The 20,737-nt window shown below is 42.6% G+C and overlaps 1 protein-coding gene across 1 annotated transcript in view; it reads right to left on the bottom strand.

Annotated features, from left to right (window-relative positions):
* Positions 1–2,144: 2,144 nt before the first annotated feature.
* Positions 2,145–20,737, bottom strand: part of Impbeta11 (importin beta11) — a 125,471-nt gene continuing 106,878 nt past the window's right edge. The window contains exons 24-26 of the mRNA XM_050189561.2: positions 11,636–11,728; positions 9,227–9,302; positions 2,145–4,027 (exon numbers count right to left, since the gene is read on the bottom strand). Of these exons, the coding sequence (XP_050045518.1) occupies positions 3,764–4,027; positions 9,227–9,302; positions 11,636–11,728 (433 nt within the window). The 3' untranslated portion in view covers positions 2,145–3,763. The remainder of the gene's footprint in view (positions 4,028–9,226; positions 9,303–11,635; positions 11,729–20,737) is intronic.

Below are 20,737 nucleotides of genomic sequence, written 5' to 3'. Positions count from 1 at the left end.
GACCGCTCAGCGGCATTAAACTGCACATTAATGCTTTTTATTTTATACACTCATGACATGGCGCCACCTCCTACCCATTGGCTGCGCCGTCGCGTGCATAACGACGCACGCATTAGGCTACACGTTCAGTCAGTTAGAACTTTTTTTGGCTATCGATAAGGAAGATGGAGTACCTTATGATGTAATCATGCTCATTGTACTGCACAGCTAGTGTGCGAAGATGTCGTATGGCTGTTCAAAATGCAGACGTTGACGCCAGATCAGCGTGCCAATATTTCAAAGAAAGCATTCACAAATATGTTGAAGAACAAAAGTCACAAGGACCTGTGCCAGACTGGTTGCCTCATGCAGAATTGCTCTTGAATATGAAATTTATTTCGAATTACCTTCTCCAAGACAGGAGAACGCTTTTAGCATTTGAATAATTTTATGTATTTCTGTTCTGTGATCCTTGTAACGGGTAAAAAGAAAAAAAAAAAGCCATCGTGGCGTCGGGGAAGCGTGCTTGCCTCGCACCCCGGAGGCTCGGGCTCGATTCCCACCCAGACCGAAACTTACCTAATATTCTTTTCAAAGGCGTTAATTCACTTTGTTTACAGGAACCTCCTTGAGAAATTTGACGTCAATTCGAGTACTTTTGATGTGGTTCCACTCTTTGCCATCGGCCATTTCTGGTACCACCATTCGGTCACGCCACAACTACAACGCCGGATTTTCGTGTAATGGGGCATATAATGCGTTCACACTAAAACCCCCGCGTTGGGGGCACGTTAAAGATCCCCAGATGGTCAAAATTAATCCAGATGACGCCGACAGGGAAAGCGCCGGTAGCGGGGAGCGAATGCTTCGTCTGCTTCTAGCTCCAACGGGTCACTGAAACTCGAGATTACGCAACCTCCAATACTAAATGCGCCATAGGACGGCTTACGTGGTGCCACGCCGTTTCGGCACGCCCACTCGTTGCACATGCAGCAGAGTACCTCTAAAGCAGGGTGCGTGGCTGTGTATGAGCTCAGCTGCATTTACAGCCATGCGCTGCCACGACCGAAACTCGCACCAACTTACCCGCCAATCCGCCCCCTTGCGCGTGCTTGATCGCGCTGTGAGCTCGCTCCCCTACCAATCTTTCCCTTTGCTGGCACGGGAAGGTGGCACTCGCGAAGCCATCATCTTTCTCGTCTCACCCTCGCGCACTTTCATTTGCACCTAAAGCACACAGTGCGCGGGCGCAAAGGACCTTATTGCACTTGTACTTTATATGGAACATGATGCGGCTCCACTTCGGCTATCGGTCGCTCTTGTCCAGCGGCACGCTATTTGAGAGATGTGTTTGCAAGCAGCAGCTTGTAATTCAATCATCTGACCGTCCGCAAAAGCTTCCATTTTCTCGGCATTCCTTTGAGGCGGCAGTGAAATTTCGTTATACTGAAATCGTGCACTAACACAATTCATTATTGTTGCCACTTCACGTGCGTTTTCGAAGTGTGCGTACCTTTTATCGCCTCACCTGGCGATCCTTCAGAGTTCGGACTATCACTGCTAACACGTGCTCCTTCCTATCTTCCCGCCACTCGGCCACTTATATATATATGCTCTACAACTTTGAATTCATTTTGTTCTGACTATGCTGATGCTTCACTGGTCTGGCGTTACTGCGAGCACGCCATGGCTATACTGCAGTTACATTGAGGTTCTAAATACATGTTCTATGGACAAGAGGTATTAAATGTTGAATACTTTGTTATATCGAGAATTTCATTATGTTGAAGCTCATTATATCAAGCTCTAGCTGTATATATATTGTTTTCTTTTTATGAGAGACCGAAAGTCCTCCCCCCTTTTGATTGTGTTATAGTTATGGTCGCATTATTTATGAGTAAATACAGTATGTTACGAGCTGTCTCAAGTCAGACATCAGATCTGGTATAATGCAATGTAAAGATTGCTTTCGCTCCCTTCTATTCCTTTTTTATCATCCACCACTCCAACTGACTGATCCTGGTGATAAAGTAGGTGGTGTGCTACTCGGACCACTGGCAAAGTGCAAGAATATCATTGGCCTTTAATGCTGCTCTTGCAATGTAAATATGAACTTGTGCAATGCATTCATCATGTGCTATTGTCATGCAGACATATACAAGGAGTGTTGGCATGGGAAACATTTATTAACAACCTCTGCTTTTATGTAACAAAAACAAGCATTTCTGTCATTGGCAATATAAACAAGAGTGCAAATAAAAAAATGCGTAGCTTTTACTCAGATGTACTGAGAACAGATAGTGTAAATCAGGATGCGGTTGCACCAACGCCAGTACAGGTCATTCCTTCAAACAAGCAAATTCATCATAAAATGACTACCTTCAAAAAAAAAAGAAAAGAAAATATGAGCCAAATGAGGCATCAGGAGTCATTTGCCAGTGCAGTGTTACTGCAAGAATTTTAAGTATATAGCTCCTCACACTGCATGGTACAATGCCTGTATTTTCTTTTATTCCAGCTTTGTCATAGAATGTTGTCATGGCCTCCATGCTCCAGCTAATAGATGCTCACTCTTGTGCGAGACTTTGTCGATATTAAAGCAAAGGACTTGCAATTTATGCTATAGAAGCACTGCATCTATTGATCATTTCAAACTGAAGACTATATATAAAAAAAAAGTAATCACATCAATAAGCAGCATGAAGTTAAAGCAACAGAAAAATGCACATGACTTTGAGCCATATGTTCTTAAACATCTGAAGATAGTGTCTCTTTGACATAAGTTTCAATGTTGGTGCCTCTCTGAGCAGGCAGTGTAAAAGTACTATAGAAACTTCAGGAAAAATAAAGGCTATACAACTGTGATAAAGTGTTTGAACAAGCAGATTAGTCATACTACTTCAGATGAATTTGGACCTAGCAAAAATAGAAAAGCGCGACCTCTACTGTCTACACTATTCAAACTAAAAAAAAAGGGGGAAAAAAACTAACTAGACAACAGACAACTTAAAATATTTTTAAACAGTGATGCGTTTGTGCGCTTTTCTTGTTCCCCAATGAAATAACTGCTCAAAGAGCAAAAAACATGCAAATGCAATAGCATATGTTCATTTCATTATTAGCGCAAAAAAAAAACAGTTGTCTTTGTTCAATTGATCTTATAGTGAAGAAAGAAAAGCTTAAAGAGCATAAAAACCTTGCTAGTTTCTTTCACACAGCACACATTAAAGCAGCTTGAAAGGATTTCATTATCAAAAAAGTAACCACGTCTCTCAACACACATCCAATCACTTCCATTTAGGTAGCATCCAGGTAATTTGCAGTGCGATAGCATCAAACATTTGCAAGTTTACCACATAGTAACCACGAAGCATGCCACTCAAGTGTCAACCTTAAAGGTCAGAGATGCTCTAAATTAGCCACAGAGCAAAATATAAAGCAATAAAAACATGGGCTGAATGGCTTAAGTGGACAATTAACCAAAGTCAGTAATTTTGTTATTGTCCTGCCCACACCAATCACAACAGGAACATGTTTCTCCTCGTTCTTCCTCAGCTACAGATAGTTAAAAAAAAATGCTGCGACTTTCTTTTTTACAGCACTAACAGCATACACAATGTCATAAACTCTAGCCAGCATTTGTCATTTTCCACATCGCACCACCATGCAACCAAGCACATCTTTTTACACACAACCACTCTTTCATTTCTTCTTTCATTATTAGGGGAAAGAAAAGGTTGTAGAGCAACAGTGGAAGTGGGGGTAACAGAATGGTGGCAGTCCATCAGGTTGGGTGAGTGTTAGGAGTGTGGAGGGTGGCCATGATGTTCTGGTTGCCAGAGCTGAAGAGAGCAGTGTATGCTGCGCTACCCACGTTGGTCTGGCTGCCTCCTTCCAGGTAGGTCTTGAGCTGCTGCATGGTCTCCACATCGACCTGGCCCATGAGCTCCTCGAAGTTGCGTTCACCAAGGGACTCACGCAGGCTGCGCATCTGCGAGCATAGGTAGTCCCGCAGCGCTACTGTGTGCACTGGGTCCTGTCTGGAAAGCTGCAGAAGTGCATCAGAGAGAGTTACTAAAATAGAAACTAGTTTAGTTTCGCAGATGATTATTTCTATGCACCATCCACACTTATTTGGAGCAACATGGCCGACTATAGACCCTTTCCGCAGAGTAGTTTCCTCTAGAGGAATGCAATGACACTAACGGTGCCGCTGAAATGAATGACATAGTGGTTTCTATTAACTAGCAAGAGACATTCACTCTTGTGTTACACTGTCAATATTAAGCAAAGAACTTCCAATTTATGGTACGCAAGCGCTGCATGAATTGATAAATCATTTCAAACTGAAGACCTTATATTAAATTTCCACTACTTCACTGCATTTCTAACCTTCCCATTCAATTTGTACTCGGCTGTCCCTTTATATATCCCTCAGCAGCTCCATGATATTGTCATCTATGTCTTCGTGCTTGAGAATGTCCCATAAAAATTCCCTGTCTACATTGTCGTAGGCTCCCTTAATATCTAAAAAATACTATCCATAAAGGTCTTTTCTGAGCTATTGAAATTTTTATGCATTGAGGTAGCACAAATATATTATCCTCTAAGTGTCTGCCTGGTCTGGACACATTCTGTAGCTCCTCCAGGATATTATTTTTCTCCACTTACTTCACCAGTTCAAATTTTATGGCTTGCATTGTCATTCTGTAAATCATTGTTACTTTAGCTGGCCTGTAAAAGCTCATCTTACCCTTACCACCATTGCCTTTGTAGATGATGTTCATATTGCTCTCCCGTCACCTAAAAAGAATCTTCATTTTAATCACTTACTCTATGGTCAGCAGTGCTTCGCTCTTTGGACCCAGCTGTTTGATTAGCTGTATTGGGATTTCATTGGGTCCTGTGGCTGTGTTATTAGAGAAATTTCTTTCAGTCTTCTTCCAGTAAAGGTTTTTTATGCTAAATTTTGATCTGATGCCAATAAATCATCATCTCATCATTGCACATTGCCTTAAGTGAAAGCACTTGAATGTGAAACCATTACCATTCCAAGAGTGCTACTGTGCGATCAGCTGTCGGAAATACAACTGGGTGATCGCTAACACACTGTTTTCCATTCATGCTGCAAAATATGGAACGGCAGAGAGACCACCTGCGCAGTAAGTGGCTACAATAATAGTCACTGGCATATTAAGGAATGAAATGAATCTGTGGGGCCAAATTCAGGGGATTGCTTGTCTTACAGGCCCTTTGTAATGCATCCAACGGCCTTGTATCCCTAACCTCCAAAGAAAGGACTTCAACCCCATAACATCAACAAGAGTGAGTACTACTCATTACAGAGTGACAAAGGGAGTAGTGTCGCTTCCTGGCATAGCAGGTTTCTCCCACATTATCTACACACATCCACCCCAACTCACGTGCGAACTTACACTCACTTTATTGCCCACGTATCCCAAGTAAGTGAATGGGCCCACACTTGAATCAATGCGCAAAAACATGCATGATGGCGACTACACCGACAGCAAATGAATGATCGAAGCTGAAGGTTGTATGATGGTTCACAGAGTGAGTGAGTGACCAGCGATGATACATTATTGCTACAAGCTATAAAAAGTACAGAACATCTACGTTTCAAGCCCCGTGTTCGCAGCAAGAACAAATCTATTACAACTGAGAACACCCGCGAGCGATTAGGCAGAAAATAAACAGCAGATAGCGACGACACCAAGGAACTTTACTGAGTATGGCAAGCCATTGCTTTAAAGTGTTTGCCAGGTAAAGAATGAAGACCTAAACACACTGATATTGATTTAATTCACAAGCAGAAAGCTTGGACAGCTTGGAATATATATGCAGCCATGCTTTTAGTACAAGCACCGTATACGCTGTTTGCACCATTTGGACAAGGTGTAACAAGCTCCAAATGGATATATATGTCCTTCGAAGCTGTGGCAAAAGCTTTGTGTCCTCCACCCAGTCACCGTCTATGATATCCACCGATACAGAGGTTTGCTGAGCTACACCAGCATCATGGACATTCATTGTAAATATGGAAGCAACAGAAGCAGCAGAGGCCAGCAATGGACGCGTCATAACGTGATCAAACATGGTGGCGACCACAGAAGCACCATGAAAAGGGGCTATGTTGGCCATACTGTTAATTTTACTTACTCTGTGACTGATTCCCACTTCTTGTCCTGCTGAGACCTACATTTGATATTGTTTGCGATTTGCTACGACCCTATAGGTGCGAAAGGGCTGTTCTTTATACCAAGATTCCACTTCCGCCGAACCCGCGTGAAGACGTCAAAGAAGACCTTGTCTTCCAACATTGCACAATTGCAGTTTTTGTTGCATGACAATAAGGAAAAATGGCGAAATAATTTTGAACTGCAGAAAGAACCTTTACAAAATGCAGCAAAGCAGCCTTGTAAAGCCAGTATGTTTTCTGACCAGAAAACATTTTGACCAAAAATATTTCTAAAAATTAGTGCGAGAAGAGGCATTAAAACTTTGTCTCCTGTGGTGGCAACTGCACTGAAGCTACTGCAAAAGATAACAGGTCACATGTGCGACGCAAGTTTTGTAGGTGTCAGACCGATAGGTAAATTCATGGACACCAACCGCATGAGCAGCACTGGATCATGCTGAATACTCAAAGCTGTGCAGTACTTTGCAATGCAAATTTTTCATGTTTTCAATGCAAAGAAATCAGGAGATCTTGATGCAGCTGTTGCTGACAAAGTTTATTTCTTGTAATAGGAGGGTTAGGTGGGCTAGACGGTGCAGCATTTTCGTAAAAAACCAGTGATTGTGTTATGCGTCACCTTCTATGTGTCTCGTCTTTTCTGTGCTCTAGGTCTTTGACAAGAAATAATTTTTTTTCCCCCAATATTTACAAATTTTGTGATGAGGGCAACAGACAAACATGACATTGCCAAAGTTCTTGAAATTGTGGTCAGAAAAGACATACTATAAGCTTGATGTCCCTGTTTGGCACCTTTGAGTGGAGGCCTACTTGTCCACATGATGTCATGTGTTGTTCACCTTTGATCCGCATGGTGTACAAACATCGATTTAACTTGTGATGATGATGACAGAATAAACTTAATTAAAAAGTTAGAGCCGGCAATCTTGTGTATATTGTCCTCAGTTGGGTGGAACTTATAGTTCAAAATTCAATACTAACGCCATACATGTCACAACGAGTGCGCACACAAGCAGCGGCGTTGTGCCGTCTGCTCTGGGACTGATTATGAAGATGGTGTTTATTGGCATCCCTTTTGAAATGGGGCGGGTAGGTGGCAGGCTGTGGTGGCAAGCGTATGAACCAGGTGGAATGGATGGCGCGCTTTGTTCCCACCACCATTTAGCGGACATGAAAGAACATAGGAGGCTATGCATGTACATATAACTGGAATGAATCACATGTTTTGTGCCACAGAGCAAACATTCTAATCAAAAAAGAAAGAAAGAAAGAATGAATGGCAGATGTATTACTGCAAGAAACATTGAGTGACAGACAACAAGCAAAAATCACAGTTCTTCATGTAGGCCTCCATTACTCTTTTTGTTTTTGCATTGTTTCAAAAACTTTAGTAGTTCTTTCACTTCTCATAATTTACAATAATTTGTTTACTAGGTGGACACCAGTAATCCGATATTTAAAAGTTGCTTGTTGAGACATTTGGTTACTTTGAATATTCAAAAATATTAAACAGTTCAATTTCGAATGAAAATATTCTAAAAAAAAAAAAAACGCTCTTGGTACATGCTGTTACCACTTCTGCAAATGCACATGTTTATCACTCTCTATACAATTATTTTATTGCAATTGCATCACTTTGCACATTTTTATTTACTGCACCCCTTTTGACAATTGCTTTATGGTAGCTAGAGTACATAAAGATGACTTCCACCTTAACCAAATTCACAATGCTTTTCGTGGACTTTAAATTTATACATGAGAAGTGCTACATCATGGGCTCAACAGGGTTGGCGTGGCTCTACGCTTTCCATCTTCATTATTTTCTTACCCCAATCAGAATGTGCATGTTTAAACTTTTAGCTGCTTTTGACCAAATATAATTTGAAGACTTTTCTTGCTGTAAGAACTATCTACAAGAGCCATATTATTGTGATAAAAAGTAGGTCATTAAGGCGCGTTTGTGCTGCTATGGCCATGGCACTGTCATGCTGTTACAGTATTGATGTGCTTGGACGGCCTCTGCGTAGTGGGTTAGAAGGGGTATAGCGAGATGCAGAGTGTGTTTAGCTGCAAAAGCATCGAAGCCAAGTCATGCCAAGTTACCCTCCCACAGTGTATGAAACTGGGATAGCTGTTGCTCCATTTTATTCCATGCTGCGCAACAATATAGATTATCCTCATGCTCGGATCAATAGGCAATGGAGCCAGAGCAGAGTTATGGCTTCCACTGCTGGCATGAGCGTCATTTGCACATGCATTAGCGTTTCTGTTGAGCAACTGTGTAATTACTACACTGTGGTGCACACACTAGTCTGATTGGAAAGGACAGTACAGGTCAAGTTAAGGACATACAAACTCTGATAGCTTTCTCAGTTTTCCGTCGATCTCATCTCATGCACCGCCAAGGTGCAACAGCAGTAACATTGTTGTCAACATTCTTCATCATGTAAGCCTTATGACACACCTCGTACATGCTAGCACGTTATACCTGCTGTGCAGCAGCAGTTGTCTCACGTGCCATGTTACGCCAGGTCGACTCTGGGTAGTGTTACAACAATGCGAGAGAAGCTTGAGCACAACGCTAAACCTTGTTATTGCTGTCAATACTTCGCCTTCACGGAACTGATGCTTTTTTTACAATGTGTATAATTTATTATCAATATAAAGTGTATACAAAAGTTTTAAACAAGGTGCCTTGCCAGTTTAACTTAGCCTTTAGTTCTGCTTTTGTTAGCTGTACACTTGCTATGTCGGAAAAAGTATTTTTGCAATGTTTTATTGTCATTGCTGTCACCTAAGCAATGATATTTTTAAAGCACGTACATAAAGGTCTATGGTGGGCAAGGGTTGAGCACGGGCTTCAAAATGGGGCCCGTGCACTGCTCCGGTCCTCCTGCCAAGGAAACCTGCCACTGGCAATAAGACTAGCCGGCTAAAAAGACCATGAAAGTTAACACTCTTGAAAAAAAAAAAAAAAAGTGATGTCCATAATTTCAACAGAACTTGCGCTTTAAATGTCCAAATTATTGTTACCTCTATCTTTCGGCGATCATGTTCACTTTCTTCTTCATTCGGTGGAATGGGTTCATTGTCCATAATAACCAGTGAACTGCGCACAGGAAAAAGATGGTAATTAAGAACACGCTTGTGAGCTATATCTTTGACAAATATACAACAGAGATCTGAAATTCACATCCACTAAAAACATTTAAAAATTGGCAAATTAAAAGGTGTGGGGGGGGGAGACATTTCAGACTTTCTTAATAATAAGACCTTTATCTCATGATGAAATATTGGGAAGAAATATGCAGCATAACTTGAGAAATTGCATTTTGTTAGTGTGTTGTCTCTGAAATCACAAAGAAAATCAGGCTTCGGGAAGTGTTCCGTTGACATATTGCCAGCTATCTTAGTATCTCCATAACAATGATTGGAGATTCATATAGCCGCAGCTCTATATGCCTCTATGCAGAAATAAATGAAACAAGAACGAGTGCGGCAAGGGAAAACTAATGCTGCAATTTGTTAGTACAGTCACGTGGCGCACAGGGAGCACTCCTATTGGCTGACATAAATTTGAATTTTAACCAGTGGCATGCTTGTTTTGTGAATATTTTGGCTACAGTGAGCTGCATACCTCACAAGTTCCGATACCGACAATTTCAAGATGTGGGGACCTATTCTTGGACAGTCACTTTCAGCTATATAGCCTTCAGTGTGCACTTATTGGCTGGTTGAGCAAAACCAGATGAGCTGGATGGCTGGTTGGGCACTATGTCACGCGAAAGCAATAGTACTGCCCGAGAATACGTCTGCTGCCTGATTATTTCAAATTTATTTTGTTGCTGCATCCTAGCTGCTGCCTTATGGTGAGATAAGGTCATGATTTGTGCAAGATAAAGGAATCTGTCGTGTTTCTTTGCAGCGGCGAATCTACACTCAGAAAGTTTGCAACCCTTTGGGGCTTGTATTGTCCCACAACTATAATCCTCACTTATATTGCGCCTTTACTTTCTTTAACATTGTGTGCCAATACTTCTAGGTCCCAACAGCATGTGCGTTAACAATGTGAGATTGCATTCTTGACAGAAAAGTAGTGAGCGCAGAGTTTTCAAGAAAGGAAATGTAAGCATGGGAGATGACAATTATTGTTGTGGAACAAGATAATTTGTAAACAAGATTTAAGTGTACTTCATATCACTCAATCTCATGGGTGTAAAGCTAGAAAACCTTTGAATTGTCATGGGGCATCAAAGACAACAGAAGATATGGAATACAGAAATAAGGATAACCATCGAAGCGAATACTGCCAATCTTGTGATGTGGCAAAACTGGGTCGGGTGCAATTGCTGGCTCTTGATAAGCAAGGTGTTTGAAAATGGCTGAAAAGTTGCCCGATACTGCACAAAGCAAATGCTTTGCTTTGGGTGGGGGGCACACAGATTGGCAACATATAAAATTTAGGATGCTTTAAGCTAATTGACTAGGTCCGGGACTCCCGAAAAATTCGTATCATCCAGAAATTCATATCAGGCATGATAGTATTACTGAGATTCTACTGCACACACTGTACACTGAGATTCTACTGTACTATTGTCAGTAAGCACATGTGTTATCGTATATTCTTTGGGCCTCTCTTCCGTCGCATTCCATTTTTATTATAAAAGCAATAGGGATGTGTGAATAGTGATTTTTGATAACAAATCAAACACAAATGAATAGTGCTAGAAGTAAATTGAATTGAATACTGATTAGTTTTTGAATAATGAACAGACATTATGACAATTAATACAGAATGGTGTTCACATCCTAGTATTCTTAAAGTTAGCAAGTTTCTGTAACTACAGAGTACATCATGAAGCACTGTTTATTAAAAGCACAAATGGAGCCTTAGGAGCAAACAAGTAGTTCCTCTGCATGCACAAGACTTTTCAGAGAGTGCGAATGATTGCTGTATAGCCTGTAAAGTATGGCTACATTAGCGACGGAGCTTGCTCCACTACACAAGTTCTCATGTTTTATGTCTATACTATGCCCATGGGGTGAAAATTTACCCAACTTTTGCTCTAATTTCAGGTTTCATTGGGTGCAGTTAAAGTTTTGAAATAGTCTAAAAGTATTTGAAGAATATTCACACTTACGAATGACTATTTGAAGACTGAATATTTGATTTGCTATTCTAAAGTTTCGAATATTCACACACCCCTAAAAAGCATCGAACAGCCTCTAAAAAAAAAAAAGGAACTGTGAGCAGGAGATGCACTAGGCTTTCATAAAAACACTGAATGATGCAATACTAGATTTACATTATTTATTCTTTTATTCTTGCATTACAATCACTCTCTTCTTGCCCACTAAGTAGCCAACATGCAGCCCTATCACAGCATCTTGCACATATCTTAGCTGTGATCATGTAAAGCATTAATGTCAGTGCATACTCACTCTACTTGGGCTCCCAGATTGTCACACTTTGTGACATCATTCAACACTTCCACAACGGCCAGAAGAATTCCACATATTCGTTCATACACAGCACTGGAGAAAGAAGAAGCACAAGGAAGAAAGCACACCGGTAAAAAGAGATATAACAGACTCATAGACTCATAGACTGCACCACATGAAGCATGAGTGGGAGCAAAGAATTTGTCCTCAAGCAACAATGACTCTTATGTCAGTATGTAACAGCCAGCTTTATGTCTGAACATCTCATATTGTGGAATAGTTGTACGTTCTCAGGTACCTACTATATATAGGTATTGAGCCAATATGAACAGGCCTACTGAATGGAAATTTGGCTGTTCCTATAAATTGCTTATAACAGTACATGCAACTGTACAATCGCAATACTAGGTGTGCCTCTGGAGACCTTGTAAAACTCCATGTGTGAGCCACACTAGATACCAACGGTAGCAATTTCTTTGCTTACTGCGCGAAATACTATTGAAAAGCTTTCTCCACTGTAGGTGCCAAGTGAACTGAGGCTGTCACATAGAATTTCGTGGATGGATATATTAAGCACAGTGCAGATGAATGGGTAACAGCAAGAGTTAGGGTTCATCACATACAATGACCCATGATTAGAAGTGTATTCAAGAAAAATGAGATCCATTAGTTACAGTAGAATCTCATCGCGACAATTTGAAAAAATAAATGCAAGAAAAACATACTAACTGGGAAAACATAGGATCCGAAGTCACGCAAAATTTAACATACTCAATTGCAGGTGACATCTACACAATGCGAAGTGTTGCACGGATTGTTGCAGCATGGGACGACGATATGCGCCAAGCTAGGTGGGGCCCGAGAGGCTCGAGATGCGCATTGTCTCCTTTGCCGCATCCACAATCAGCTTCTTCGGGTGGAGCATTTTGGCAGGAAGTTTTGATGTGCACACTCGAAGAGAATCGTTGTGGCATGAGATGCCAATGCCCCAGTGGCCCAAGATGCGTTTTGTTGTTTTTGTATTGCATAATGTATTAAGACAGCGATGGTAAACCGAAAAGAAATTGAGCTGTTGTGCAACATTGGAATACGGTGCCGCCGGCGCGGAACATGGCACTTCCATCGTGCTGCCTGTAGCAGAGAAAGGCGGCCCGTTTAAATTATCACCGATTAAAAGCATGCAGTACGCTTCTAATGACACTATGTCACATGCGCTGTGAAACAGATAGGTGAAGATGCTTATGAATAAGGTTGGCGGTGATAGCTGTGAATGCGAAGTGGGATGACCTGCAAGGAGATGTACTGGTACCGAAAGATGAAACTTAGTCCATGCCGACATTTTCACGCAACATGGGCGGGCGAGTACTACGAGGAAGCTGCAGTAGCGGGCACCCACTACTCTTGATTGGGCATGTCTCATGCCTTCTCTTGTTCACATGGCATCTAACGACCAGAAAACGTATCATACGATTGCCATCTGGTGATGCACTGAATGTTAGTGCAGAAAGGTAGCGTTTTCAGGAGATACAATGGTAAAAAAGAATGTAATTGTATTAGGCTGCTTTTTGTGTTCTTGACTGTGAAAGTTCATGCTGGGAAATCATGAAATGGGACTTGAATACTGAGGTTTGTGGGAATCCTTGGGCGACGGGTCCCATGTCCGTCACATGCACGGCGAACGTCGCTTTGGGCGCCAAGCAAGTTGTGGAGAGGGGAAACATTCTGTTAGTGAGCAGTGCACGGGAATAGCAAGCATTGTCAATTCCCTGGTGCGTGAGATCCCTCTGGCATCGCGCGGGTCTCTTTGGTCACCAGCAAGTGGCAAGTGTGAAGGTCTTTACCACCGCTCCCGTTTTCCTGCACGTGGTTAATCAACCATGCATTTTCTGTGGGAATCACCGTGGCCTCCTGTATCCCCAGCTGGTAATTCTGAAGCCCTTCTTTACCCAACGTATTATTCTCTTCGAGGGGACCCTCAGTGTTGTCAACTATAGCTAGCTGGCCTGCTCAAGATGTTAGTTGCAACTGAATATAAATGTGTTCCGAGTGTACACATGGTTGTCATCTATAGTTTCTTCGAGCTTGTACCGGACCACTGTTGATGGGCAGGCGTACGCCAACCACGAGGCTCAGTGTGCCAAGTCGTTGGCATCCGCCCTCTTACCTAGGCATCTGGCGCCCAACTTGGGGCAAGCTCTTGGAAAACAGGATGACAATCTCTTCGGGGCAAGGAAGGGTTCATCTGGACCAGCTTTAGGCCTCACCCAAAGGCATGATTGCTAGCTATGTTGGGCATGCGCTTTCTTGAGTGCGAGTTAACGCTGCACCAATGTCACCGAGCACGTGTAGAGTTCAGGGTGTCTACCAAATTGACATTTTCAAATTCCCTGAGTTTTCCAGGTTTTGCCTGAGTGCCTTTGCAAAATTCTCTGAGTGACCCAGAACTTTGTTTTATGTCAAGAGGGGCTGACACCATGTTTCCCGATGCTGTCACTCTCAAGCAAGCATGTTAAAAAATAACAAAAGACTACTTAATCCAGTTTGAATGGTAAGGAGAATAATTTATTTTACTCCAAAAGAAAGCAAAAGACAGGGGTTAGTAAAATGCAGAGCGAATAACACATCTTTGCAAATCAAGTGGAACATTCTCATATATGAATAAAAAGGAGATGCATACAGAAGCAAATATTTCCAAATATGAGCTATTTCTATCCACTGATAGCAAGCTCATTGGTATGAGGCTCGAACTTTGTCACAAGTGAGATTCTCTCGCAACAGCTAATAAGTCAACCTTAGCTGTCCTGACATACTCTCAGCCCATGCAACGCCTCAGTGTTGCATTTCACTGCTTTTAAGAGTTTATTTTGGTTTGGATGAGAGACACCTGCATCTCGGCATCAACCAACAGATTGTTTTTTGAGCTCAAGCTCCTTCAAAGAAGTGGCAGCACAGTTCCTTTCTCGTTCATTCCTCAATGCATAAGTCCTTTGCATTCTCATCCTCCTTCCGCTGCGCGTTCGCGCCACAGGCCATTTGAAGCACCCTCTTGGTCAGATGCACAGTCAACGTCTGACTTTTCGGACTCCCTAGGGGCCGTGAGAACGTCCGAAAAGTCGGGCAATCAGAAAAAATGAATGCATACCTTTTAACGGCCCCAAGGGGCTCAAATCGCCACATGCATATCTGAAAAAGCTCTTTAGGCCTGTCAGTACACTTATTAGGCATATCAGTGCTCGTACTGTGACAGGAGATGGCGGGTGCACGCGTGTATAACTAAGGAATACATACTGTGTCCCGTGACAATTGACCCTTCCCATGCTTCACCGCAATACTTTCGCGCATGTGAAACAACATAACATTGCTGTATTGAGGCGAAGCTGGCTTTTGGGAATCGGCATTATGCAACGCACCGTGCTTTCCGAACTTTGAAGCCAATTGCGAGGACCACAAAGGCGGAGTCAGTGCCATTGCTGACAGTGGCGAATCCTTTAAATGAAAAACATGGCACCCAATGGCAAGAAGCTTAATAGCGAAGGCCTAGCGTTACAGCTGTGGTGGCTACGGCTGCCGGCGGATCTGCGTGCGAGAGTGTCGGTTTGAGGCGGCGAGGTAATCAAAATGGAAGCTGTCGTGGCTTTGATTAATGTTGTTACGGACCAGCGGTCCCGGCAAAAAGTCAGGAAAATCGGACGGAGAAGGCTTCTTGCGTCCAGAATTTCAGATACGTTTTCAGAGACGTTCCTATACAGGGGTACGTGGTGGTGCCACGAAGCCGTTCGAATTATCGGGCATCCGGAAAGTCGGCTGTTGACTGTGCACTGGCAACTCCTCCAGCCGATGACACGGTGTCAAAGACAATTAGTTGAGATTCCTCTCTGTTACTCAAGCCAGCATTACCGTGACTTTCGTTCCCTTTCAATAAAATTACAGCTAATTTTCCCTGATAGAAGCACAAATTCCCTAAGCTTTTCCTGAGTATTTGCAGACTACTCAAAATCCCTGACAATTGCCAGTTTTCCCAGTTGGTAGACACCGTGGTGTAGACGATAAGATTTGCAGCGATGAAGAGCGCGCCCGAAGTGAGTGAGTGTAGAGGCTGATGAGGTGGTAAATTTTTCCTGTACATATATAAATAGTTTCCTCTCTATATCTTTTCCTCTGGGAACCGGGCACTGGAAATGCTGGCTAGGAAGTGAACGGGGCGCAGTCTCAGAATTCTGCTCGGAAGCTGCGTGGCAAGCAGCGAGTGGGGACTGCTTAGAGGCCTGTATCCTCACGGTAGCTCATTGGAACCCTTTATGGGGCTCTTGTAGCATAGGTATCTGTCATAGATGCGATTAGGCCTAGGGCCTTCTCGAGCTGCAGGTCGCATGTTTAAAGTTGACCATGCTGTGATATTTAGCGGGTGCAAACAGATTCGCTCAAACGGAGAAACCTTGTTCGAAATAAAAAGCTTATTTTGTTTAGATGGACTCAATAGCTTGCAGGTGGAGTAACAAATCTCAGGGGACCATAGAGTGCTTTGTTCAGACGAGCATCACCAACTTTCATGCTTTAAGCAAACCGGAAAAGTTTTGTCTAATCAAATAACTTCATTAAAATGAACTTGTTTTTTGGTGCCACATAAGGCTATGCAGTAGACGTGTGGTTTGGTATCGTGTCAGATGGTCGACGCCACAGCGACCTCAACTGCCTTTCATCAGAAGTCTTTCTTTACCTAGCATATTATTCTCTTCAAGGGAACCCTCAGTGTTGTCAACTATAGCTAGCTGGCCTGCTCTAAGTGCTAGTTGCAAACGTAATAAATGCTTTCTGAGTGTACAAGTGGGTGTCGTCTATTGTTTCCTCCAGCTTTACTGGATCGTAGTTGATGGGCAGGCGTGCACCAACCATGGGGCTCGGTGTGCGGAGGCATAACGGCGTTGGCATCCCCCCTTATCCTGACAGGTTTTACTGAAAACCACAATTCGATTATAAGGCACACTGTAGTGAGGGACTCTGAATTAATTTTAACCACCACAAGATCTTCAACATGCCCCCAATACACGGGGCACGAGCGTTTGTACATTTCGCCCCCACTGATATGCGGCCGCCACAGCCGGGATTTGATCCCGCGGCCTCATGCTTAGCAAGCACAACACCACAGCTGCTAAGCCACTGCAGCGGGTACGAAACGGGACTTATCCACAAGGTTCTACTGTATTTCCAAGATAACTTTATGGGATAATTAAACACAGTGCAGCAGAGATGAATATACTGTAAAAGCTCGTTAATTCGGATTTCACAGGGCCAGCAAGGATGTCAGAGATAATCGAGTGTCGAATTATCGAGGGTATCCAGAGAACAATAAATATTTGGTTACTACGTCAACACGCTCTTATTTACTGAGTGAATCAACAAGTCTCGTTTATATCTTGCACAAAAGCAGTGCAGAAACTGCTCTTGTCGTCATCTCGTGGCTGATTAGCGTGTGCAGCAGCAATGGCCTCGTGACTCTTTTAGAGTGCAGCCACAGAACAAGACCCGTGTCTTCATCACAAGCATACTTTTTCGCTACCACACGCACATTGTGATTATTTTTTCGCTAGTGTGCTGGTCGATAACAGATCCTCTGCCCATTGCAATGTAGAAAGCAGGTTTGATGCCAGCGTGTGAGCCGCAGTAGAATTGCTCACATACTCAACAACTTCTATTGTGTTTGTGACCTGGCACACACATGAGTCGAAATGAAGCAGAACTTTTGCTCGCCGTACCTGCTTTGGATGAAACTGTGGTTGTTATCAACGCAATCACGGATGGTGACCACGCAGTCCTGCAGACACACAGCCAAAGTGCACTGAGTTAAAATGAAACTACTCTTTGCTGCAAATGCTGCCTAGAACTGTGGTCACTATCAACGTGATCAAGGATGGTGACTAGGCAGTGCTGAAGGCACAATGCTAAGGCGGCGCCATGCATGATGGTAAACGCAAGAATAAGGGCCGTAAAGGCAAGGCACAAAAGTTCCGGCATTACTGTTATTCTCGTGCAGCTCCCACTGTTACCTATGTCATTGCGAACTCCGCCACTTTGTTTGGTTCGACGATGGTGCCCCTTTTGCACTTTTGCATCACACATTTTTCGCTAGTCACACTCACCATACTCCGAGGGTTGTACGAATTAAAGAAAATTTGATGCCCTTAAATAATGCATTTGCCTACTGCAACCAGAGGATGTCGCCAAATTATTTGATTTTCTGAATTAACAAGGGTCGGCTTGACAAGGGTTTACTGCATAATTTTTTCAATATCTTACCATTGGCGGCAGCAAATTTCAAGATTTTGCAATCACAGTAAAACCTCATTAATTCGGATTTCGCAGGCACGAAAGAAATGTTCGAATAAACAATATATCGAATTATCGAAGTTATATAGAAAAACAATTTTTATCACATCAATCCTCTTTCATTCACTGAATGAATCAGCAAATCCCATTTCTAATTCACACAAACACTGTTCAGAAGCTTCAGTTCTTATCAACTGGTGACGGATAGTGCTCGCAAAACTGCGGCCTCTATCGACACGACCATGGATGGCAGCCATACAATTCTGAAGGCACAGGGCCAATGCATGCATCGAGTCACAACAAAACCAATGTTTTCCGCAACTGCTGCAAACAGGACTGTGGCCGCTATCGACAAGATCATAATCAGTGACCATGAAGTTCTGAAAGCAGGCGGCCAAAGCAATGTTATGCACGGAGGTAAACGCAAAGGCTATAAAGGCACGAATAGGCCCAAGGCATTCTAGCGACGCAGATCCTGTCACTTCGGTTCAGTTGGACGCTAGCACTATTTTTGCTGTTTTGTGTCACACATTTGTGGCACTCTGCGCTTGCCGAACTATGAGAGTTGCCCAAGTTAACCGGTATGCAGCCAAATATGTCCGAATGAGATTTTGATTTCATTAAATAATGCATACGTCCGTCGAGACCAGAGGACAAGACTGAATTATTCGCTTTTCTGAATTATCAAGGTTTTACTTACTGGTATAGATGCATAAATTGGCCAATATTCACTAATAAATTACCTTTCCGAGGGCATGCAAAGTTGAAGCCGCCTGTAGGCAACGCATATGCATTTGCTAAAACTCCGGTGACTAACCAGCTTTCTGACAGAATTAAGCAAAATGTAAAATAAAGTACATTTTGTACAAAATGTACTTATTGTGTGGATTGACTGTACAAAAAGTACAGAATGTAAAATAAAGTACAATAAAGTCCAGCTCAAAGTTTTCCAATAAGTGTGGAAAAGAACGAAGCCTCATTATCAGTGTGTACAATGAAAATTTTTGAAGCAGCCTCATACAACTGCAAAAAAGAGAGACCTCACAGGAATACACTATGAGTACAGTAATGGCACTAACAGGATCCTTTGAAGGCCTATACAGATGTGCATAACAGTATTCCAGAGCCAAATTTAAAAAGAAAACTAAAGCTGAAGGGACATAAGTTGACCTGCATTACACTTCTACTATGCCAAAAATCCACTCTTGTTGTGAGAGGAGGCTTGATAAGCTAATAAAGAGGCACAAGACAATATTAGTGTCAATGCTTCACGCACCAGCTTGCTCAGACGTCATCAATTTTGACAGCATTTGCTCAGGCCTAGTTAACTTCTACAGTAGAATTCCGGCAATTCAACTTTGGCTAATTTGGTTTTTCCATTAATTTCTCAATCCTGACTGCAGGTCATGGCCGGCACCCCTGCATTTCTATGGGCCAGAACTTCAGTTATTTATATCCTAAAATTAGCCTTCGCAGGATGATTCAAACTTGACTAGTCAGGATGCATGCACCTGACCCCTATCGTTACCCCAATAGTGACTCTCTTACTGATGTCTGTCTTGGCAGAGCTTAGGGCACAGTGAATGCTCTGGACATGTCATCTCCAGTCGACGACGCCTATCTCCTGCTTGCCCTAGAAATGTTTTAAAGCTATAACGGCATATCACAATATCTGATTACAGTATTTACCAGATTGTCACACATGGCTTCTTTTTCTTTCCAAGAAAACTTCGCAAGAAACGCGTTCGCGGCGTTTGTATGCTTTGCCGCATAACAAGGCTGCAGTGCAGCGAAGCTAATTTTAAGAAACCAGCCGTCGCTGCACATTTTTCTTGATAAAAAATCAGGTGCGCATTAGATTTCTACTTTTTTTTAGGAGCCTTAATGCTACCTCTACGTTACTTTTATGCTTTGGACACATAGAAAGCAGGTGCGCATTTGGTTCGGGGACATGTTAGAATTGGGCAAATACTACCTAATGAATGAGCGATTCGTTTAGACTTTTTTTTTTCGGCACCTTCTTTAGTTCGATCTGCCGGATAATTCCATCAGGTCCCATCAGGGTCGAACTAATGGACGTCGACTGTATCAGTTAAAACCGACTGCAGTAAGGCCTCTCTGACAAATTTTCAATAGGAATGTGAGAAAAAAGCTATTAGTACAATACCAGAAAAACATATTATGCGAACATGCTGATAAAATCACGCCACCATGCTGTTCAATATTAAGATAAAGACGCTAAAGCACGGACGAGCCTTCAAAAGATCTTCAGTCACCGATAGCTAACTCTGCCCTGATGAGATATACCTAAAACTCCAAAAATTGAGGAGTGTAAAGTATCCGATTCAACAGAGAATGAGGGACTTATTCCACAAGTGGCCAAAAAAGGTGTGTCATAATTTTGGATGACCACTTTCGGGCATACATTCCCTTTCACAAGATCCTGCGTGACTAGGGCCAGACGCATTGGTGCCTATGAGCGATGCCATTCTTGGCACATTGCCAAACATGCTGTCTTATCACAGTGCCAGGATTGCTGTCCCGCCCGTCGTGTCTACGAAACTGAAAGTATGTATCTTGGAAAGTGATTGAGTGTACGGCCCAAGTTTGTTAATGCAGAGCTGCACACACATACACTTGCCTGAGACCTGGTCAATCCGTATTTTGAAAATTGTCATGCTGTTGCTACACATAGACTAAAATACAGCCAATGAATGCAGTGAAACTTCAACCCCTGGCAACATAACTGAAGTCGACCGAGCTGCAATAGCCGAATTA

The sequence above is a fragment of the Dermacentor andersoni genome, chromosome 2, assembly GCF_023375885.2.
Source record: "Dermacentor andersoni chromosome 2, qqDerAnde1_hic_scaffold, whole genome shotgun sequence".
Classification (NCBI taxonomy): Eukaryota; Metazoa; Arthropoda; class Arachnida; order Ixodida; family Ixodidae; genus Dermacentor; species Dermacentor andersoni.
Note: the sequence above shows the minus strand (reverse complement) of the source record. Positions and strands in the feature narration are given on the sequence as shown.